General features: G+C 32.2%; 3 protein-coding genes and 2 long non-coding RNA genes across 9 annotated transcripts; all 5 read right to left on the bottom strand.

Moving 5' to 3' along the window:
- Positions 1-1,257: 1,257 nt before the first annotated feature.
- LOC113772221 lies at positions 1,258-5,618 on the bottom strand. 3 transcript variants are annotated; one of them, XR_003468502.1, is made up of 6 exons: positions 5,377-5,618; positions 4,780-4,857; positions 4,181-4,239; positions 3,415-3,585; positions 2,610-2,819; positions 1,258-1,482 (listed from the first exon to the last, which is right to left on the bottom strand). XR_003468502.1 is itself a non-coding variant. In XM_027316812.1 (6 exons), exons 1-5 carry the CDS (start codon positions 5,569-5,571, stop codon positions 2,812-2,814), a joined length of 507 nt encoding a protein of 168 aa, XP_027172613.1. In that variant the 5' UTR covers positions 5,572-5,618; the 3' UTR covers positions 1,258-1,482; positions 2,610-2,811. The 3 variants fall into 3 exon arrangements, 2 of the variants coding, with proteins under 2 accessions (XP_027172613.1, XP_027172612.1); XM_027316812.1 differs by having other exon boundaries at positions 3,415-3,581; XM_027316811.1 differs by having other exon boundaries at positions 2,610-2,794; positions 3,415-3,581.
- A 1,278-nt stretch (positions 5,619-6,896) lies between these two features.
- Positions 6,897-7,579, bottom strand: LOC113771519 (anther-specific protein LAT52-like). The gene is made up of 2 exons (XM_027316095.1): positions 7,429-7,579; positions 6,897-7,231 (listed from the first exon to the last, which is right to left on the bottom strand). The coding sequence occupies exons 1-2, from the start codon at positions 7,577-7,579 to the stop codon at positions 6,897-6,899; spliced, it is 486 nt and encodes a 161-aa protein (XP_027171896.1).
- A 5,369-nt stretch (positions 7,580-12,948) lies between these two features.
- LOC113772269 lies at positions 12,949-14,660 on the bottom strand. Of its 2 annotated transcripts, XR_003468513.1 has the most exons (3): positions 14,289-14,660; positions 13,618-14,221; positions 12,949-13,176 (listed from the first exon to the last, which is right to left on the bottom strand). It is a non-coding gene; the product is annotated as an uncharacterized LOC113772269 (long non-coding RNA). The 2 variants fall into 2 exon arrangements; XR_003468512.1 differs by having other exon boundaries at positions 13,618-14,660.
- A 711-nt stretch (positions 14,661-15,371) lies between these two features.
- LOC113769874 lies at positions 15,372-17,328 on the bottom strand. 2 transcript variants are annotated; one of them, XR_003468341.1, is made up of 5 exons: positions 17,203-17,328; positions 15,946-16,087; positions 15,783-15,839; positions 15,687-15,704; positions 15,372-15,461 (listed from the first exon to the last, which is right to left on the bottom strand). It is a non-coding gene; the product is annotated as an uncharacterized LOC113769874 (long non-coding RNA). The 2 variants fall into 2 exon arrangements; XR_003468340.1 differs by having other exon boundaries at positions 17,237-17,328.
- A 1,022-nt stretch (positions 17,329-18,350) lies between these two features.
- On the bottom strand, positions 18,351-19,032 carry LOC113771518 (anther-specific protein LAT52-like). Its single transcript, XM_027316094.1, has 2 exons — positions 18,882-19,032; positions 18,351-18,685 (listed from the first exon to the last, which is right to left on the bottom strand). The coding sequence occupies exons 1-2, from the start codon at positions 19,030-19,032 to the stop codon at positions 18,351-18,353; spliced, it is 486 nt and encodes a 161-aa protein (XP_027171895.1).
- Positions 19,033-24,095: the final 5,063 nt, after the last annotated feature.

The raw sequence follows: 24,095 nt of genomic DNA, 5'->3' as shown, positions 1-24,095 counted from the left end.
ATAAGTTGCATACAAATTAAAAATAAAAATGGCCTCTCTCAAAGGGCAAGAAGCCGAAAAGAAAATTAAAATTTTTTATGCAACCCAAATGTTTTGCAAGAATGTTTTGTATTACTTAGATATCGAAAAAAAGATTTTTTACACAATACACACACATATATATGTTGAGTCATTGAACTTTTTTTCATTTGTCTCTTTCTATTCATTTAATTTCCTTTGTCTCAAATTGGTTGTCCAATAGGTTACATAGTACGCCAATTCTGTCAATTTCATCCATTAGCTATGTTAACTATGGACACTTACATCTAGAAATTGTGCCTGGGGAGCATCTTCATTGTTCTTTTTATCAAAATACCCATTTTATTCATAAAATTAAGCATATTAATGAGTGATACATATTAAAAAAAGAAGTAATGCATATTAGGGTAAATCAAATTTACAAAACTACTCTGCCTCTAAAATATAGCAAATACTAATTTAGATGTGTGGTCGTAACAAATGAAATTAGCAAACAAAATTAGACCCACAATTAAATTGCAACACTTATGAAAGTTGGACACCTAATTTGTCCTAATATTAAGGGAAAGAGATGAAAGCTCTATTTATAGCCACTTAAAATATGATTTGATTTTAGAGAAGTTGAGGATATAGGTGCCACATAATTTATCATTTTGAAAACACATGCAAAGCACATGCATTTTGCTAGATCTTAAAATATATCATTCCAATCATAGTCCCCTAAGGCCCATTCCAATGGAACGTTGGAATTTGGAAAAGATATTATAAACAACAGAGTTTGTAAAGGAACTAGGAGAGATAAACCGCGCTTCGCGCGGTGGAGTACAAAACATGAATGCCCATAGAAGCATTAAAATTATGTAAATAGTAGCTAAGATTGCTGATAAGTAATTTTAGATAGAAATTAATATTGGAGTAATACATATCAATTAACAACAGAAAATTGTGGGACAAATGTAACAAAATAATCCGGTAACCGAGTTATTTCTCTTGCTGTAGAAAAGGAAATGTTGCTATACATATAACAATAGGATTTGATATTTACAGAAATACTAATATATTAGATGTGAAATGTATGATGCCATGGATACACGATTTCTTTTCGATCCCATGACCCTACTTACCCTAGTTCCCTAGTTTAATGCATAAACTGCGTATTAGCGTGGTGGGAAAAAAAATGGAGATGACCAGTTTAATAAAATGATTTGTACATATTCAAAATGGATCCATTTAATGGAATTCTTTGTGTCTGATGGAATTTAATTACAGATAAACCAAAAAAATATTTATAACAAAGAGAGTCTAATAAATCCAATAACGAATTGTCCTAAACTAATTACATTGATAAATAAGGAAGCATGCAGCATGGAGCTTGAAACGCACAATGCATCTTTCCCCTATCCAAAAGCAATTTTGTTTCTGTAGCCGCCCATATCAAGATTTGCTAAGTTCTCCCGCGACAACCTAATCATGAAATTATAACGATAAAATCTTAGTATATATTCTATTGCAGTTAGCAATAGACCTCGGCACCAGTACAGGGAAACTGGAAATGGGTCAGGAGACATTGATTGATCCCAAAACAAACAAGATAAACTCGACAACTTTAAAACTTGTAATATTCATACAAAATCTTAACCTACATTTTCCCCTCTTAAAAGGAGCATGATATATATTTTGTCTATTATTAAGTATCAAAGAAAAGAGATCTAAAGCATCTTATAAGTTGTAAAGTTAGAGCAACTTGCATGGTAACTCATAATTTCATCAAAGCAGATAAATTGGATATCCTACTATTTCCACAAAACTGAAGTTAAAGGAATTCAGAATGCAATCTATTGCAGTATGGCCATCCATGTATATCACCCAAAGGAAGAAATTGGAAATAGGTTAACTGGCAACAAATGATCCTAATCCGAAAGATAAATTCGACAACTTCTAACTCCGAAATATCCCAACATTAGACTCATTCTGTTGTTGTAAAAGTGAAACATTGAAATAGCAACTATATTATTATTTTTTTTAGAGGGGGAGCAGGGAAGGGGCATAACACAAAGTCAATGGAATGATTCTAAAATGCAAAAACAAAGTGGAAACTTATTCATCTTAGGGAGGACATCTTTTTATTATGTTAAAACAATACTGCATTCCAAAAGTCAGAGGCATTGACATGTAAGCCAAATTGCATAGTTGCTTTTATCCCCGGAGAAGCTTGAGATATTCTCATCTAAGAATGTGTTTTCTAGATCTAAAATTTAAAATCTTTTGTGACTGAAAAAATTAAGATTTGATAGCTCAATTCTTCATTTAGCATATGATAAGAAGTATTAAGAAACTATAAAATCATGAAGGAATATTTCTGTACTTATAAAAGCAAAACCAAGGTTTGTATAGAAAGCCTTTATAGGGAAATTTTCTATGCTATAATAATCGAAGCTTAAAATTTGACACTTAATAATTGCTAATGTTTTTCAGACTTCGGAAACACAAAACAAATGCAACTGATCATAAAAAAGTCCTATACTTCTAATCTTCAATTGAGAAAGAAAAAGAAAAACACAGAAGAGAATGAACTGTATCGAGACCTATACCTCAAGACGAGTGTATGCTAATCCAAGCCAATTCTTGCTTACGTGAAACCAAAGCTTTCTTTAAGCAGTATTAGGCTTTCTTAACTTTGAAAAGAACTGCTCAGTGTTATATCCAATGCTGCCCAACTGATTATATCCTCTGGAAGGCCCATTGTAGGCTGCAAAATCCACTTTAGTAAAATCACCTGTCGGGATTGTCGCATTAAGTTTCTGCTCAAAAAAAAGATTCATGTAAATAAGTCAAAAATAGAGTATAACAAAGTTTCATGTATTCATGTTAAAAGCAAGAAATGGAAGTTACATGTTAAAAGCAAGAAATGGAAGTCACGAGCCAATCCCATAAGCCAGTCTGAATGAAATGCTTGGGGATGGTAACATCTCCTATGGATATGGAACTACTAATATTGCTCGAGGCCAAAATGCACTACTCCAATTACATCAAACAGATCCAATAGTGATACAAAGTAATAAGGCTAACAGAAACCAATAGTGATACAAAGTAATTTAAAAGCTTCCATTTCAGTGAAGGTTTTCAAGAACAAGACAAAGCTTTTCTTTTGCTATACAATCTAAAAATTGCAAATGCTGATTAATCAGAATGGAAATATTCAAATCAAGAATAATTATAGCAGCTCTTAGTTGAAGTCCCAATTAGTTAGAGAAAAGTCCTTTCAGTGGTATATTTGCACTCTAAAACGATGTCAATATGATTCTTTAGAAATTTACAGATGTTTAGTGCACTTGAAACAATATTTCAAAATCAATATCTGGCATTGCAGCATAAGAAACACATAAGATGTCCAACCTTTGAAAGTCATCCAATGCCAGGTGCAATATCCAAAGCAAATAACTTGTTTGACAGGGGCAGAGCGGCCAAACCACGTGATAGAACCTTTTCCAAATGATGCAGTGATCTGATACATTGCCTGCTTGAGCGCCAATCTTTCTTTGACATCTGACTTGGATTTTCTTCTACCTTTCATACAAAAAATGACTTATGTTCATAATGAACTAATGAAGCCAAAAAAAAATTTGATATTTTCTACTGCAGAAAGAGCAAAAAATAGGTACTCTTAACCAGGAATAACACAATCCCAGCCACAAGGAAAAAAAAAACTCAACAAATTTCAGCAAAAGAGCTATACTTAAAGGAACTCATCCAATTCAAAGAATCACATGGGGGAAAAAGGGTCGAGTGATTGTTACATTAAGGATGATGCACTTAATGTTAAAATACTCCAGGAGGGAGGTACAAGGCCAAAATATGGCAATAAACTTCCATACTTGGGTGCTTTATAATTTTTTAGTGAACAGAAAACTCTAAAATATGGGCAAAAACATGCAACTGTCACATTAAATAAACATGATGTTTGAAGTATTCAAAAACTAAGCAAATATATGGATTAGTTTTAACTGGTCCTAGCAAGGGGCTAAAGCCTAAAAAGATAGACTTCATATGCAAAAGTTTTTTTACTTTATCTATTTTTGAAACCCATCAAAATGATCACCAAAATAAGAAGGTATAAAGACCAAATGCAGGCCAGTTCAGCAGGAAAATAAACTTCGGGCACCTTTTGGAGGAAAAGTAAGAGAGCTGAGTGGATGCCCCTAACAAGCCTTTTCTATAAGTCTGCATCAACAAACAACAAATTCATGTCATGACTCATGAAGAAAGTGAGAAACAAAATAAAAAAAGAAAAGCAGTACTAATTGAAAAACAATGTCAGAAAACGTATCAAACAAAAGACTTTTTCTTTATACAGTATGCCAGTTCAATAATTAAAAAAAAAAAAGGAACAACTTCTGCAAGCTAGCAAAGTAAAGCATTTGGCTTTCGTAATTGATAGGAAATTATAGTATAATCATTTATTCGCAACTTCCAACTGCTAATAACAAGTATAAACACTATATTACACCTATAACTTTAAAAAAATAGTACAAACAAGACATAGGTAGGTAGTGTAAAAACGTTGAAACTCAACAAAGCTGTGAAAAACATATTTGAGAAAAGCTGAAAATTTAAAAAAAAATGCTTCAAATTTCTACAACGGGCCATTACCTATCATCAATCCTAACCAAATTGTTCTCCAAAAATACAAAGAAAATAAGAACAAAATCTTCCCTATTTTAAGTGACCTTTCTTGTATTTCTGGTTTGGTGAAGAAATTACCTGAAAGAGAGGTTGCAGAAACAGAGCGCATCCGAGAGAAGAAGCATTTCGGAGAAGCCTCACCATCATATTCAAAGGCTTCCGCCAAACCCAAAAATGTCATTGACCAAAAAGAAAATAAAAAAAAGACAGTACAGGAAAAATAAATAAATCATAGAAATTAAGCACTTTATATTGGAAATTTTCTTTTTGCCTCGTACTGTTCAGTTTGCTGCATAGAAATAAATCTTTCAAAGGTCCTTTAGTAATGCATTAATACTTTCGCACATCCCAATTCAAAGGGCTTCTATGCATTCTACAAAGGAAAAAAGAAGATATGCATATAGGAAAATAAACAGAGGGGACAAAGGGAGATCTTGTAGATTTTTTTTTTTAAAAGATGAAGAACAACCACATCAAAAAAAGTCACTTGATTTGAAAAGGGTAAGAAAAATAAGGAACAACAATATAAAAAAATAATCTGATTTGAACGGAGGATGAAGGACAGCGAAGGAGAATAAATTTGGGAAAAACAAAGAAAAGGCCTAAACCAAAGTCCCAAAAATATGTTATAAATCTGGAAAAATTAAAGAAAAGCCCTAAACCAAAGTCACAAACCTTGAGCTGGAAATGATGCTGGCCACACACTTCGGAGGATTCTAGCCCCAGCTTCTCAAATCTCCATCTCCTTCTTTTAATTAATTTTTTTATTCTCTCCTCCTTTGGCGTTGAAACTAAGAGTAAAGAAGCTGCAAACTTACAAGAAAATAAGCAAAGAGCGAGGAGACCTAAATGTACCGGAAATTTTGGCATTATGATCTTGGAAAGGAAAGGCAGGAGAGAAGAAGCGGCGGCGGGGAGGTTTTGGAAAGGAAAGCCAGGAGAGAATGTGTTTTGTATAGCTAACCCTAAGACATGCTTATAGCACGTGACGACGACGCTGGAGCACTGAGAAGAACCAATTTAGATAAGTCACGTGCTGCCCTCTTTGGTGCATTGTATGTTATGTTGATAAGGAAAAACTTAATACCATAGTTGAACAATCCTAAGACATTATGGTCATTTACTATTTTCATTTCTCTTAAATTATACGTACCAAACATAACCAGTACGTGGGAAGTTGAGCACATAAAAATTTCTCGACATCAGAATATACAAAGGGATTGACAAATGTAATATAGTTCAATATGAAAAATACAGAAAACAACAATAAAACAAAAAAAAAAGATAAGATTTCACCATTGCTACTCCTAATCTTATGTGATTAATATCTCATTTTGCAAAAACACAGATGCAAATTAACCCATCAAAAAAATTTAGATTAGTAGAAGGAAAAGAGCATAGTAATAATAGTATTAATAGTAGTAAGATATGCCATAGAACCCAACAATACATCCAAAGTTAAACAATAAAGTCAACAAATAGCAAGGACAAATCGAAATGTCTCTATTGCTCCTCTAAGTGGGTCCCTCGTAACTCTCTAGCATGCCTAATGTGCTCTCCCACTGATGAGAGATATAAATCCAACTGCTCGTTCAGTCCCTAGGGAGAAGTACTCTACTGTCCTAACTCTTTGTGTAGTGGTAGGGCAGAAGGTGTAGTGGTAGGGCAGAAGGAGTTAGTTGGATCCATAATGTCTCAGCTAGAGGCTTGAGTGCTATAGACAACCTTGATGATATATAAGCATCTGGGCGATGCTCAAGGGTATGGTGGACAGGGGTTTAGTAGACCCTAATGGAATAGTAGACTCTACGGACGAATCCAATGGCTGAGGTCTAGTTGAGGATGAAGGGCGATCGCCATGTGATGGCAGATGAAGATATCCACTGCCAACTAACTTTGGAGGAATGTAACACACTATCTCTCCCTTTGCAGTCAATGTTGTTTAACACAGATTGCTTATGAGTTGCATTATTGACTTTATAATTCAATACACCAGAAAAACAAAAGGGTTATTTTCAATTAATTAATCTTGCCAAAGCATCACGAAATCAATTCTCTAAATAAGAATTGTATTTTATTTCACCCTTACGCTCATGAACTTCTTAACAGAATGAATTGGATACACAAACAAGAGAGAAGTCAATCTTTATTGATCAGGCGCCTAGCTAGGCAAGAGGCTATTTAAAAAAAAATTCCTATATTTGATCCTCATCTGGGATGTAGCCCATTTCTTGAAGGACTGCCTTGCAATCCGGATTAGCCTCAGCGGTCTTGTAGCCAAGAGCATTGGCGTAGCGATCAGTGCCTTGGACGCCATTGTTTTGGGTCAAAAGTACCCTTGCCTTGTTTTCGCCAAAGGGAACATTGCATTCCTGTGAGCGGCTGCTCACGGAAACTACCTCGCAGATTTCTTCCTCATGATCTCCTTGTGCACTCAACTCGTAGTTTCCATTAGCATCAGTTGTGGCCTTTTGTGAGACTGTCACTGTTCCGTTTTCGCGTACCCTGCACTGTAATTCAACCTCAGCACCTGCCAATAGTAGCAAACAACATTAATTCTACTGCTCTCGAGGTCATTAACCTAAATCCTAGGAAATAAGAAAAATATGACTATGACATCTTTCATGTGTCCACGACTGTTAGTATATATGTTATCAGTATAAAAAAAAAAAGAAGATTAATCTGTAAATTGATATGGTAATACATGGTTAAAGAAAATTAGTTTACCTTCGATGCTTTTGCTGAGGCTTGTTTGGAACTCGACGCGGCATGGATCGCAGTAGACCCGGCCTTTGACGGTGAATGCTTCTTGAGCATGAGCAAGGCTGGCAAGGGCCAAAAAGCAGAGAGCAGACACAACAGCAACAGCCTTTGCCATTTTTTTGGCTTCTTTTTTTTTTGGCTTTTAAAGATTTTTTGCCTTTTTGCTTCTTCTCTTGCTTTTGTATCTACTGGTTTTCTTGGATGCCTTATTAAGACCTCTTTTTAGGTGATAGAACAAATGGAAAATGGGGTTGAGCGGTTATTTCTCTAGCAGTTTATGGACCATCATTTTTTTGAGGTCTATAATTAGAAGAGATTTTCTCCTGCATTCGCTTCACCGCCACCATTGACAGGTTCAAAAATATTAACCAACCCTCCGTTTCTTAACCCATATATTTCCGGAAGACTTGTTCCTTTGACATCAGCCCATTGGTTTTAACAAAATAACCTCCCATATTTGGAGATGGTTATGCTTAAATCTCGATTTGGTAGTTATGTTTTTCTCCAGTTATTTTCAAAAATATATCAATGCAGCTATGAACCAACACCATGAGGGCAACAAAGAATGAAGTGTTCATGCAATTTTTTTTTTTCAGCATGTGTTAACCTACACTCTATTGAATTATTTTAGCATTGTCTCTTATACTTCTTCCCTATACTACAATATATAAAATATCATTTTGATTTAAAATATAAACCCATACATAGCACGGATGAGAATGCCAGTATTGTCTAATTTGTCAATGGATATTTGATCTTTTGATTCAAAATACTGAGTTAGTAAGTTTAGCAATGTAAATGTTTGCAAAGCTAGTATACTTAAGAGCACTATAATTTGCCTTAAGATTTTGTTAAGAAATAAAGAAGAAAGTCATAGTTTCATGAAGTTAGAACCCATGCTTTTTTTTTTTTTGGTTTATCTCAAGATACTAAATTGAGTTAATTTTATGAGTACTACGTGGAGTCTAAGCTATAACAATTTTGATTAACTGTAACAATTTCTAAGATAATTTTATTTAATTACTTCACTTAAGTTACAGTTTTCTATTTTATATTGTTTCTTTAATTGACAAACCCAATTTGCAGATATATGGTCGGTATAAATATGGCGCGGGCAATCACCCATTGCAATAATATGTTTAGTCAGGGGCAACGGCATGTGTCTTTTTTTTTTTTTTGGGCAATATGTCTCTCCCTACTGAAGTTTTAAAAAAATTACATGATAGACTAGAATAATTATTTAATCTTTCATTTTGCACCTTATTTCCACACCTTTCTCCTCTCCTCAATTTTGTAAAATTATGTGTCTTAATTGTATTGCTCCCTTTTAACTTTATAAACTCAACTCTTATATCTATATTTCTTTTTTAAGTTTTAGAATATTCTATTCTCCATAAGAAAATTTTGTAATATTTAACTTAAACAAAAGTAATGGATCTATTCTACACCAAACATTGATGGCACCTTTTAGGAAGAAAAAACTAATAACTATATGATCATCACAATAAATCTAAGTCAATGATTAGTGTATAACATAATATATATGATAACCCACATCGAGATTAATTAAGTCTTGAACTCTGCTATAAAATTTCGATAAATTGACAGTTGCCCCCTGCCTATGGGATTTTGGCTCTACCCGTGTGTTTAGTTCAAATCTTGAACATGTTTTATCGAAAAAAATTCTCCAAAATACCAATATTTTTTATGGCCTTGTAGTAGTGCACAGTTCTCATAACACAATTTTAAAAAACCATTCATTCATTAGTGACTAGTTAAATATATTGCGTAAGGATTCACATGGTTAAGAAAATCGGATCATGTCACCTTTATAGTATTAACGAAAATATTGGTTTTTCCTCTTGATTTTGTGAAAGTCAAATAAATTGTAACACATGATTTTCAGCTATCTCATTGGTAATATTGGATTTCTTTTTATAACAAAAAACATTTGTTCTTTATTTTAGGTTTTTCTTGGGTCACTCATTAATAGATACTTAAATTACGTCTAATTTACCATGTGAATGCAACACTTACATTTATTACTATCTTGATATTTTGGCTAATGAATTTCAAACTTGTCAAAATTAACATTTGAAATTATGCAGAGCACTAATCAGCAAAACCCGTTATTTTAATGGCACTGATGGGCATTTATAAGTTGCATACAAATTAAAAATAAAAATGCCCTCTATCAAAGAGCAAGAAGCCGAAAAGAAAATTAAAAAATTTTATCCAACCCAAATGTTTTGCAATACTCAGATATCGGAAAATGATTTTGTACCCAATACACACACATATATATATTGAGTCATTGAACTTTTTTTCATCTGTCTCATTCTATTCATTTAATTTCCTTTGTCTCAAATTTGTTGTCCAATAGGTGACATATTACGCCAATTCTGTCAATTTCATCCATTAGCTATGTTAACTTTGGACACTTTCATCTAGAAATTGTGCCTCGGGTGCATCTTCATTGTTCTCTTTATCAAATACCCATTTTGTTCATAAAAATTAAGCATATTATACATGTTAGAAAAAAGAAGTAATGCATATTAGGGTAAATCAAATTTGCAAAACTACCTCTGCATCTAAAATATAGCAAATACTAATTTAGATGTGTGGTCGTAACAAATAAAATTAGAAAAAAAAAAATTAGACCCACAATTAAATTGCCACACTTATGAAAGTTGGACACCTAATTTGTCCTAATATTAAGGGAAAGAGATGAAAGCTCTATTTATAGCCACATAATTTATCATTTTGAAAACACATGCAAAGCACATGCATTTTGCTAGATCTTAAAATATATCATTCCAATCATAGTCCCCTAATAGGGCCCATTCCAATGGAACGTTCGAATTTGGAAAATATATTATAAACAACAGAGTTTGTAAAGGAATAAGGAAAAACTTAATACCATAGGTCATTTACTATTTTGATTTCTCTTAAATTATATGTACCAAACTTAACTAGTACGTGGGAAGTTGATCACATAAAAATTTCTCGACATCAGAATATACAAAGGGATTGACAAGTGTAATATAGTTCAATATGAAAAATATAGAAAACAACAATAAAACAAAAAAAAAAGATAAGATTTCACCATTGCTACTCCGAATCTTATGTGATCAATATCTCATGTTGGAATAACACAGATTCAAATTAACCCATCAAAAAAATTTAGATTAGGAGAAGCTAAAGAGCATAGTAATAATAGTATTAATAGTAGTAAGATATGCCATAGAACCCAATAATACATCCAAAGTTAGACAATAAAGTCAAAAAATAGTAAGGATAAATCAAAATGTCTCTATTGCTCCTCTAAGTGGGGTCCCTCGTAACTCTCTAGCATGCCTAATGTGCTCTCCCACTGATGAGAGATACTAGGAGGTATAAAACGCGCGATGCGCGTAGGTAATTAAAGACAATATGCCCTGCCAAATATGCTAAATATGCGTGGGTAATAGTGCTTTGTGTTCCCAATCGAATATAAAAAAAATGTTGAAATTATAAGTTTGATTACACTAATCGTTAGAAGATGAACATGGAGTGTGCAAAGCATACATTATTTAAGAGACTGGAATAATCTGTCAAATATGTAGATTAAGGGAGCAATTAAATTTCGGTGCATTGTTCTTTTATCCAGCATGGTATGCAAATTTTTTTTTTTTTTTTGTATCTAAATTTAGAGTTAAAAGAGAAAATCAATTTACTTGATATTCAAATTGAGAACGGTTGAATAAGAGTTCATTTAAGAGGATCACTAACTAATGAAACCGAAATGAATAACATTTTGAGTGTGTAAATTTTTAAGTTCAACCCAATCTTATGCTAATTTCAGATTTGCGTAAAAAATGTCAAGCTACTTAAGTTTGAATTAATAAAATTATATTTGAGTTTGATTCAATAATGAATAAGCTTAATTTTAAAAGCTTTAGCAAATTGAATTATTCCTCAAATAATGACGTTGGTAAGATAAGAAACTCCTTAGACTGGATTCAAATGGATTAGATCCAAGAGTTTATAGTGCAATATGTTCAAAATTGAAATTTAAGATGGAAAATTAGAATCGAGTATACGTTATTAGGCGAATGCACAACGGAATTAGTCCTTTAAATTTGAATCAATACTCAAAGTCTTAAGGGTTTGTATAACATTTATTGGCAAGATTTGAAATGAATGTGCTTAGATTTTTTACCCTTGTCAAAAACAAAAATCATAGAGGGATAACAAAGTCAAAGTTGGACCTTGTTAAATTTTTTTGGCTTGAATTCTATAACTAATCCAAGCTTGAAGATAAGCTCACTTACTGATTCAATATCAGTTAATAAGGTTTAAAAATACTTTTTTTTTGTTTATAATTCTTTGGGAACAAAGTACTTCAGTATTTCTAATTATTGCTTTAGCTGTAAAATTTGGAAAAGAACACTGATTTTTTGGTGCGGATAATCAAAAAAATTACTGTTTCCAAAGTGCTATAAACTTCAAGGTAATGCAAAGACTTCAAATCCATTACGTTACATGAACAGGGCAACGATTCTGATAATGTAACTGGCTAGTGAACTGGATACGAAAAGCAAAAACTATAAACAGAAACTTAGTAGCTTGCAGGCTGAAGCTTTATAAGCTGATGCTATACCTTTTTGGATTCATAACCTCTGCCTTCTGATGAACTTGCAAAAAGTAAATGAAAGCAATTAAAATTAATCCATTGCCGCAGAAATAGTTGTAGCAAAGATAGATACATTTTTTGAAGAAGATACTACTGGGGAAAATAGAGCATAATCTTACATTGCATATGAACAGAAGCATTAAAACATCGAAAAGTACTGATATATTAAAATGCCAGATCATTGATACATTACAGAAATGCGTGTGATTAATTATGGCCTAATTGAGCTGAAGCTGAAAGTTAAAATGCCATGGATACATTTTTTCGATGCCTTTTCGATTGAATACAACAACAACAAAGGATGGTCAGCCCAAAGATTGGCAAATGCTCTTAGAATGCATTAACTTGAGTAGATATCACAATGTAAAATATTCATGCGATTACAATCTTCCATTCATTAATTCGACCAAAAAAGGAAGAAAAAGAAAAGGACCTAACAGTCCTGTTCATAAAAGAATTGGAACTTAAAAGTAAATGATATACGACAAAATATCCTACTACAGAAAATTTTGACCAAAAGAGAGAACACTCAGATAATTTTTCATCAGAGATACTGCAGTAGTTTACAACAACAAAGACAGACATGGATCTAGATAGCCTAGCATCCCAGCCCATCAGCAACTCAAAACAATATCAAATTGTAACTAAAAATGGCAAATCTCATGTAACTGAACTGGGGTAACAAGCAACTGCTAGTATGATTAAAAAAAAGAATTAGTTGCAAAATTGAATTTCTGGCTACAGTGTACAATTTACTGTTTAAGTTTAGCGTACACTATATAGAAAAATGATAAAAGCTTCCTGAAATGTGACATAAGAGAAAGCATCACTTAGAAACAATATTTGGCAGTAGTTCTGCAATTTTACCATGATCAATACAAAAGTATGGAGAAACAAACCTAAGAGACTTATTTAAATATGTAAGAATAACAAAAGACAAATCCTGAAACAGCTACAGCTGATGGGTTTACACGCTTTTGTGAATGCAAAGGGCATAACATTCTATCTGGAGGCAGTGGAATTCCCTCCTTTGCAACCTGTTTCAAAATGAAGCAATAATCTGTGTGTGAATATCAAATGACTATAGAAACACAAAGTTCATAAAGTCCTTTATATTTTTTCATCCCTATCATTTTCTTTCATTTTTTTTCAATGTGTAAGAAACCTTACCATTATACCATTTCTGCACCTATAATTGTTATTTTTTTTCCATTTATTACCATCAATGGTGCTCCCATGCAAAAAATTTCCAAGACTTGGCAATGAGTGAGCCATATGTGTCAGATAGGAATAACTAAAATATGGAAACTATTCATATGAAACATAACAATTACCACAACTTTCTCACAAGTCACAAAAGAATATCCTACATGCTAGAAAATATACAAAAGAATATCCCACATGCAAGAAAATATAGTCTTAACAAGCCCACCAACCATTCGTGGAACTTCCTACACATTAAAAGAAAATAACCTCACCTTTACCACTATTCCATCATCTGACATTCACATCAATAATGAAAGTCATGAATTTTATTCGTTATTATTATCATGACATGGGCACAAGGGGCACATGATAGCCAAGGCCTTGGTACTTGATAGCCAAGGCACATGATAGCCCTGGCACAAGTCAGTTAGAAGGCAGTACTCATTCTTGGCATGGTATGTAGCCATCAAGCCTGCATGTTTATGAAAAGAGCAAAATCCATTAATCCATCTGTTTTGGTGTAGCCAAAATTGACAGCAGCATATATATCTTTTGCATCAGAATGGGTATAGAAGACGTCAACCAGGTTAGGTGTTAGCCATATAGAAGAAATAATTATCAGGAAGACAGAATCTTAACATGCTTTCATTGAGTTCCTTCTAAGATAAGAAGAATGGTATAACTGGCAAGTAACATGCTCAAGAAAGGATTCAAGCAACCAAGCTCTGGGAAAAATCCTAATGCAGACCAAAACATCTTTTTCACAAAATACTATCAGAAGCATACAGCTATAAGCTTATATTATTTAAATAAAAAAGTGGTAGGATATGGAAGAATCTTAGCATAGCCTGCAGTTTGGACATCAAAGCCCTCATCCTGCCAAATAACAAAGTTAGAAGGATGCCAAAAGATTTGAGTCTTATGACAAGCAAATTCATTGTACCTGCAATTCTCTAATAAGTGGCAAACTACCAGTAATAGAATAGGGCTTTACATGCACCACTGCCTCTTCAGTCGCTTTACATAGGACATGGAAACCAGGGGATTGAAGGTTGCAAGCAACTCCAGAATTTGCCTCGTTGTAACTTAGTGTGATTCTGAGGGTAAATAAATTGTAAAACTGAATATTACACAATGAGTACCGTACTGATATGCAAAGAAAACTGATTCCATAGGACCATCACCCTACTTCCATGCTTGAAATTATAATCTCAGGGTGCAATGCAATTCACAACATAAATACTTGATCAAGGAATGTCTTTATTAGTGGAAGGCTGTTCCATCCCCTATGTGGAAACAAAAGTTCTCATGACATCGGCATTTTTTTCCCTTATGTTGTTTGCCATCAGTGCTGCCCATTCCAACTCCCAAGGAAAAAGATAAAAGAGAACCCCCAACGTGATGAAGCATGTCTATGACAGGAAGACCAAACCTAAATATCCTTCGATGAAATGCTTTCCAGTTTGCAAGAAAGATGTGGGACTTTCTTTTCTGTTAATTTGAACTTTGAAAGAGCATACTCAATTAAACTTCTGGGAAAGTGGAAAGATAAGAAGTAGAAACTGTAGAAAACAAGGGAGCTTTGGTTCTGTGATCCCTCCTAGTCCCAGATGAAGCATGTGGCTTTGAGTATAATGAAAGACCATTTACAACAGAGAAGTCTTAGTTCAAGATCTAAAATGTAGAATTTATCCCATATTCATAGATTGTATCCAAGGACAGTTTTAACTTTTTTGTCAATTTAAAAAAAACTTTTGCATTACATTGTTGACTGTTGGGCCTAATATGGTTTCTTGCAGTGTTTATAATCTTAGGATGTGTAATTACCTTATGCATACTTCTTCTCTGTATATCAAAATTTTCTTGAATTAGTGGATAAATGATTTTCAATTTGACAATCTACAATCCCTTTTTTCATTCCTACCAAATTTAAAGTGAAAGCAACAACCACTCAGCATGCTTCTACTAAACAAAGCAGTCGACAAAGGCATACCTTCCCCTTAGGTTTTCATGTGGTAGCACATATTTTGAAATAGGGTCCCTAGTATCAAGCTTCTCAATGTTTTCATTTATGTCTTCTACATACTCCTGTAACTTCTTCAGCACATCTGATACACTGTTGAGGAGTGAATAATATATACTGTCAAACTTTTGAATTGTTACCTGAATATCCTTCTAAACTCAACTGGTAAAGCTACAGCAGACTAAGTATAGGAAGATAATTAGTTTAAGGCTAAAACATAAAAATGAAGAAGGCAAAGGAATTAATTGTGAAATATCATAATCTGATAAATTAAATCATCCACAATTTAGTAAGGAGAAAAAAGGAAAAAATTTCCACCTGTAAAATGGAGTCAACCTGCAAAAGTAAAGAGGCATTGTTAGAAGGGTTTAGAAGTTCAAGATCCTAAACAAGAATATATAAAGAAATATGTACCTAACATCCCCTGAAACTGTACATTCAGCTGGATTTGGTTAATTCCACCACCTGGATCTGTAATATAAAATGCTTATTCAGAAAAATGGAATTGGATTGGCCGCTTATGACAAGTCAAATATCACACTTGTCCGAGTTCTTCCACAATGTGATCAAGACTTACAAGACCATTGAGTTGGTTTCATTGTTGATGGTGTTGCAAATCCATAAACTTGTTCCTTAGGATGAGGAGGGAAATCTTTATAGAACCATAATTGGATCTCTTTGAGTGCTTCCATTGCTAGCTCCAAGGGATTAATAATAGCCTACAGAAAAAGAAAACTACTAAATGGAACACATTCACAGGTTCTTCCCAGTAATGGAGCATTCTTAATGTGTATGAACTTGCAGCAGTATTCCTCTTCAATCCCTCCAAGTTATTGTCCAGCTAAATTATCATAACATTAATTCATCTACAGCCAAGCCTATCCTATTTATTTTTGGTGCACTGTGATCACTTATAAAAGGTCTTTTATTCAAGGATTAAGTTATTGAATCAACAAAGACAAAATTTTTTATATTATATAATTAAAAGATAAGATGAATTCAGAAGCACTTTTTGATTTTAAATATAAAATATAGCAAACAGAATTCCATCGATCTAATTCACGAACTTATAGGATAACTATCTTACAAAATATCAAGATAAATAATAAAATACAAAGCAGAAACCTGGAAAAAAGAAAAACAGAAAGCTACAAAAAACAGAGAATAAAAAATAAATTCAAAGAAAATATACATTGACAAAAAAAATAAGAAAACAAACAGATACAAAAAACAAAGACCACTTTCGAAGGAAGAAAAATCTTATAAAAGGAAACATCCAACTACAAAAAAAAAAAAGCACCACGGACACCAACAAAACATATAGTTGGCCTTAAAAATCCACATAAGCAAAAAAAAGGTAAAAAATACATTTTCAAAAAAAATATACAAAGAAATAAGACAACAAACAGATACAAAAAACAAAGACTACTTTCGAAGGAAAAAAAATCTCATAAAAGGCAACATCGAACTACCAAAAAAAAAAAGGACCACGAACACCAACAAAACATATAGTTGGCCTTAAAAATCCACATAAGCAAGAAAAAGGTAAAAATACATTTTCAGAAAAACCATCGAACAAGAAAGACAAAATCTGTACAAAAACTCATTCGATAAACCATATACAAGAAGTTCCAACAAAAAGGGGAAAAAAGCCGAAGGAAAATCAAACCAGCAATAAATTCTAACAAGGAGTCATTATTTACTTGTTACAACAAGAAGCAAAAAAAAACAGTAAGAAACGCCCCCTTTTCTTTCCACCAGAAGCTAAAAAATAGCTGGGAAAATAGCACAAAAAAAAAACAAAAAGCATGAAACAGAACAATGGAGGCAATACCTTAAAAAAGCAGAACAAAATCAGAAATGCTTACATCATGGCCATGGATATCTGATTGAAATCATGTTTTTTTTTGTGGGAAATGGAGAAGAATTGCCCAAAAATTTTCTAAAATTTAAGCGAGAATCCAGGAAACTTTAGCTTGGCAGTTGATCGGAGAAGGAGAGAGAGGTGATTGACAACTTCTTTGTAGAGGAGAGGGTATAAGTGGGCTGCAGTTGCGGCCTGGAGGGATATGAGAGAATTTTTTGTTGGAATTCTGCCTAGCTGGAGCTGCGATTTAGGGTTGAAAGGAAACAAAGGAAAAAGGAGGAAGAAATGGAGAGTAGGGAGAAGAAAGAAAGCGGCTGAGGTTTAGGGTTGAAAAAAGAAGACAATGGAAAAAGGAGGAGAGAGAAGGAATGGAGAGTGGCGTGAGTAGCACGAGGGTCGACGAAAAAAAGCCTGGCACGCGAGGAGCACGAGGGCCGACGAAAAAAATGAGCCTCAGGCCGACGAAAGAGCCTCAGACCAAAACCCCCCACTCGCTCTTATTCTATATATGTTGATAAATCCAACTGCTCGTTCGGTCTCCTGGGAGAAGTACACTTGTGTCCTAACTCTGTGTGTAGTGGTAGGGCAGAAGGAGCTAGCTGGATCCATAATGTCTCAGTTAGAGGCTTGAGTGCTATAGACAACCTTGATGATATATAAGCATCTGGCCGATGCTCAAGGGTATAGTGGACAGGGATATAGTAGACCCTAATGGAATAGTAGACTCTACGGACGAATCCAATGGCTGTGGTCTAGTTGAGGATGAAGGGCGATCGCCATGTGATGGTAGATGAAGATATCCACTGCCAACTAACTTTGGAGGAATGTAACACACTATCTCTCCCTTTGCAGTCGATGTTGTTTAACATAGATTGCTTATGAGTTGCATTATTGACTTTATAATTCAATACACCAGAAAAATAAAAGGGTTATTTTCAATTAATTAATCTTGCCAAAGCATCACGAAATCAATTCTCTAAATAAGAATTGTATTTTATTTCACCCTCATGCTCATGACCTTCTAAACAGAATGAATTGGATACACATACAAGAGAGAAGTCAATCTTTATTGATCAGGCGCCTAGCTAGGCAAGAGGCTATTTAAAAAAAAATTCCTATATTTGATCCTCATCTGGGATGTAGCCCATTTCTTGAAGGATTGCCTTGCAATCGGGATTAGCCTCAGCGGTCTTGTAGCCAAGAGCGTTGGCATAGCGATCAGTGCCTTGGACGCCATTGTTTTGGGTCAAAAGTACCCTTGCCTTGTTTTCGCCAAAGGGAACATTGCATTCCTGTGAGCGGCTGCTCACGGAAACTACCTCGCAGATTTCTTCCTCATGATCGCCTTGCGCACTCAACTCGTAGTTTCCATTAGCATCAGTTGTGGCCTTTTGTGAGACTGTCACTGTTCCGTTTTCGCGTACCCTGCACTGTAATTCAACCTCAGCACCTGCCAATAGTAGCAAACAACATTAATTCTACTGCTCTCGAGGTCATTAAGCTAAATTCTAGGAAATAAGAAAAATATGACTATGACATCTTTCATGCGTCCACGACTGTTAGTATATATGTTATCAGTATTAAAAAAAAAGAAGATTAATCTGTAAATTGATATGGTAATACATGGTTAAAGAAAATTAGTTTACCTTCGATGCTTTTGCTGAGGCTTGTTTGGAACTCGACGCGGCATGGATCGCAGTAGACCCGGCCTTTGACGGTGAATGCTTCTTGAGCATGAGCAAGGCTGGCAAGGGCCAAAAAGCAGAGAGCAGACACAACAGCAACAGCCTTTGCCATTTTTTTGGCTTCTTTTTTTTTGGCTTTTAAAGATTTTTTGCCTTTTTGCTTCTTCTCTTGCTTGTGTATCTACTGGTTTTCTTGGATGCCTTATTAAGGCCTCTTTTTAGGTGATAGAACAAATGGAAAATGGGGTTGAGCGGTTATTTCTCTAGCAGTTTATGAACCATCATTTTTTTGAGGTCTATAATTAGAAGAGATTTTCTCCTGCATTCGCTTCACCACCACTATTGACAGGTTCAAAAATATTAACCAACCCTCCGTTTCTTAACCGATATATTTCCGGAAGACTTGTTCCTTTGACATCAGCCCATTGGTTTTAACAAAATAACCTCCCATATTTGGAGATGGTTATGCTTAGATCTCGATTTGGTAGTTATGTTTTTCTCTAGTTATTTTCAGAAATATATCAATGCAGCTATGAACCAACACCATGAGGGCAACAAAGAATGAAGTGTTCATGCAATGTTTTTTTTTCAGCATGTGTTAACCTACACTCTATTGAATTATTTTAGCATTGTCTCTTATACTTCTTTCCTATACTACAATAAATAAAATATAATTTTGATTTAAAATATAAATCCATACATAGCACGGATGAGAATGCCAGTATTGTCTAATTTGTCAATGGTTATTTGATCTTTTGATTCAAAATACTGAGTTAGTAAGTTTAGCAATGTAAACGTTTGCAAAGCAAGTATACTTAAGAGCACTATAATTTGCCTTAAGATTTTGTTAAGAAATAAAGAAGAAAGTCATAGTTTCATGAAGTTAGAACCCATGCTTTTTTTTTGGTTTATCTCAATATACTAAATTGAGTTAATTTTATGTGTACTTCGTGGAGTCTAAGCTATAACAATCTTGATTAACTGTAACAATTTCTAAGATAATTTTATTTAATTACTTCACTTGAGTTATAGTTTTCTATTTTATATTGTTTCTTTAATTGACAAACCCTATTTGCAGATATATGGTGGGTTTAAATATGGCGTGAGTAATAACCCATTGCAATAATATGTTTAGTCAGGGGCAAGGCATGTGTCTTTGAGGGTGGGCAATATGTCTCTCCCTACTGAAGTTTTTAAAAAATTACATGATAGACTAGAATATTTATTAAATCTTTCATTTTGCGTCTTATTTCCACACCTTTCTCCTCTCCTCAATTTTGTAAAATTATGTGTCTTAATTGTATTGCTCCCTTTTAACTTTATAAACTCAACTCTTACATCTATATTTCTTTTTTAAGTTTTAGAATATTCTCTTCTCCATAAGAAAATTTTGTAATATTTAACTTAAACAAAAGTAACGGATCTATTCTACACCAAACATTGATGGCACCTTTTAGGAAGAAAAAACTAATAACTATATGATCATCACAATAAATCTAAGTCAATGATTAGTGTATAACATAATATATATGATAACCCACATCGAGATTAATTAAGTCTTGAACTCTGCTATAAAATTTCGATAAATTGACAGTTGCCCCCTGCCTGTGGGATTTTGGCTCTACCCGTGTGTTTAGTTCAAATCTTGAACATGGTTTATCGAAAAAAATTCTCCAAAATACCAATATTTTTTATGGCCTTGTAGTAGTGCACAGTTCTCATAACACAATTTTAAAAAACCATTCATTCATTAGTGACTAGTTAAATATATTGCGTAAGGATTCACATGGTTAAGAAAATCGGATCATGTCACCTTTATAGTATTAACGAAAATATTGGTTTTTCCTCTTGATTTTGTGAAAGTCAAATAAATTGTAACACATGATTTTCAGCTATCTCATTGGTAATATTGGATTTCTTTTTATAACAAAAAACATTTGTTCTTTATTTTAGGTTTTTCTTGGGTCACTCATTAATAGATACTTAAATTACGTCTAATTTACCATGTGAATGCAACACTTACATTTATTACTATCTTGATATTTTGGCTAATGAATTTCAATCTTGTCAAAATTAACATTTGAAATTATGCAGAGCACTGATCAGCAAAACCCGTTATTTTAATGGCACTGATTGCTTCTTGAGCATGAGCAAGGCTGGCAAGGGCCAAAAAGCAGAGAGCAGACACAACAGCAACAGCCTTTGCCATTTTTTTGGTTTCTTTTTTTTTTGGCTTTTAAAGATTTTTTGCCTTTTTGCTTCTTCTCTTGCTTGTGTATCTGCTGATTTTCTTGGATGCATTATTAAGGTCTCTTTTTAGGTGATGGAAGAAATGGAAAATGGGGTTGAGTGGTTATTTCTCTAGCAGTTTATGAGCCATCATTTTTTTGAGGTCTGTAATTAGAAGAGATTTTCTTCTGCATTTGCTTCACCACCACCATTGACAGGTTCAAAAATGTTAACCAACCCTCCGTTTCTTAACCCACATATTTCAGGAAGGCTTGCTCCATTGACATCAGCCAATTGGTTTTAACAAAATAACCTCCTATATTGGGAGATGGTTATGCTTAGATCTCGATTTGGTAGTTATGTTTTTCTCCAATTATTTTCAAAAGTATATAGATGCGGCCATGAACCAACACCATGCGAGCAACAAAGACCATATAGGCGGCATAGTAGCGTGGGTAGTTCTTCCAAAGGAAGAACAACCGAGACATGGACGGTACAAAAAAGTAGCCCCCAACTTGATAAACCATGGCTCAGCAAATTGAAAGTGGTGAGTATTGGCCTGCGAGATTGGCACTCCTCCAATGACAAAGATAACAATGGATGACAACATCACTGCAGTAATGGAAGCGAAATGAAAAATCGAGGACTCGTCATCTTGAGAACGAAATAAAAAAGAAATTTATTAGATTCTTAAGGGTAGAAGGCTAATAAAAAAATGTGTTGTTCATATGCAATATATACTCATACATTTAGTAGAAATATTAGCAACAAATATTGCAAAAAACTGATATTTAGATTAAAATATTGTATAATTTAAAGAGAAGTCATGTAGTGTATTTCTCTTTTGCAAAAACAAGCATTATTACATTACCTATTTATCTTATGCATGTTCAGACTATTTCTAGGAGTTATCTTTCCTTTTGTTTTTTCACTTTCCTTCATAAAAGTATAATGATGCTCCATTGTAGTATCGATCCTAGAAAAAGTTTGATTGAAATGAGGCTCTGTTTGGATTCAGCATTTTTTGAAAAATAATTTTTTCATCTACAATGCTACAATAATACACAAACAACAACAACTCTAAAAACACCACATCCAAATAATATATCAAAAACAGCTCCAAATATACAAAAAAATTCGGAATTTTCGATTTCAAATTATGCGAATTTGGTTCGAATTCGGTAATGGACTTTTTGAAATCGCAAAAAGAAATTAGATTTTTCGATTTCAATTTCATTTTATATTATATATATTAATATTTATTTATTTATATATATAATATTTTTTATTTCAATTTTGTTTTATAATATATATATTAATATGTATATTTCAATTTGTATATTATATTATATATATAAATTATATAAATATTAATATGTATATTTCAATTATGTATATTAATATGTATATTATATATATTATATCAATTGAAATAAATATTAATATTTATATATAAATATAAAGATTTTGTTTAAAATATATTTATATATTTATTAATATATTAATATATTTATAAATATATTATATATATTTATATAAATAAATAAATGTATTTATTTATATATATATTTATATAAATTTATAAATATATTTATTTCAATTTTGTTTTATAATATGTATATTAATATATATTAATATGTATATTATATTATATATATAAATTATAGTAATATTAATATATTTATTTCAATTATGTATATTAATATGTATATTATATATATTATATCAATTGAAATAAATATTATATATTTATTTATTAATATTAATATTTTGTTTAAAATATATTTATATATATTTATACAAATATAAAAATATATTTATTTCAATTTTGTTTTATAATATGTATATTAATATATATTTTTCAATTATATAGAAATTATATTAATATTAATATGTATTTTTCAATTATGTATATTATATATATTATATCAATTTAAATAAACATTAATATTTTGTTTAAAATATATTTTATATATTTATAAATATATTTATATAAATATATAAATATATATTTTAATTTTGCTTTATAATATGTATATTAATATGTATTAATATATATATTTATATATGTATATTAAATATATATTAATATACATATTATATTTATAAATTATATTTATATTATATATAAAAATATATATTGATATACATATTATAAAACAAAAATGAAATAAAAATATTATATAAATAAATGAATAAATATTAATATATAGAATCAAAGACAGTATATATTTAAAAATCTCAAAAAATTTGTAAATTATAAAAATACTCAAAAATATATTTGAAAAATACCTCTAAAAACAATCCAAAACATCTACAGTAAAAGTTTTTCATATACACAGCTACAGTAAAGTTTTTAAAAAACACCTCCAAAAATATCTAATCCAAACGGAGCCAAGGTATTTTATATATTATATGAACAATTAAATGATTATCAATATTGAAATATAGTTTTAGATTGATAGTAAAGACAACAAAAAATAAAAGATAATTTTTTTAAGAATTTCTAAAGTTACTTCACATTGCTACTTATATTCACTAATTTTTACACATATAATGATGAATTACAAGAATTTGAAAACCTGCGTGCACAAGACGTGCAACAATTTTTGTAGTAGTAACCAGAATAAACTTATATTATAAAATTAGAATTCTTCTTTTCTTCCACTACTTTATATTTTATTTATTATTTGTGTGTTATATAACTTATTTGACAAGGATATGCTATTTAAGTTACGATCATGTTGTGTCAATATAAAATTTCATAAAGCACTTTATAATAGCACAACATGATCGTAACCCAAATAGCATATCTTTTTGAAATAAGATATAATTGGATGATAATAACCTTAATATCTCAATTTATGCTAAAACACTTAGTATCATTATTTAAAATTTAAGCAAATATAATAATTCAAAATCAAAATTTTGAGGACCAAAAGTGTA

Source organism: Coffea eugenioides, chromosome 5 (assembly GCF_003713205.1).
Source record: "Coffea eugenioides isolate CCC68of chromosome 5, Ceug_1.0, whole genome shotgun sequence".
In the NCBI taxonomy this organism is placed as follows: Eukaryota; Viridiplantae; Streptophyta; class Magnoliopsida; order Gentianales; family Rubiaceae; genus Coffea; species Coffea eugenioides.
The sequence above is the reverse complement of the archived record's forward strand: the minus strand, read 5'-3'. Positions and strand labels throughout refer to the sequence as shown.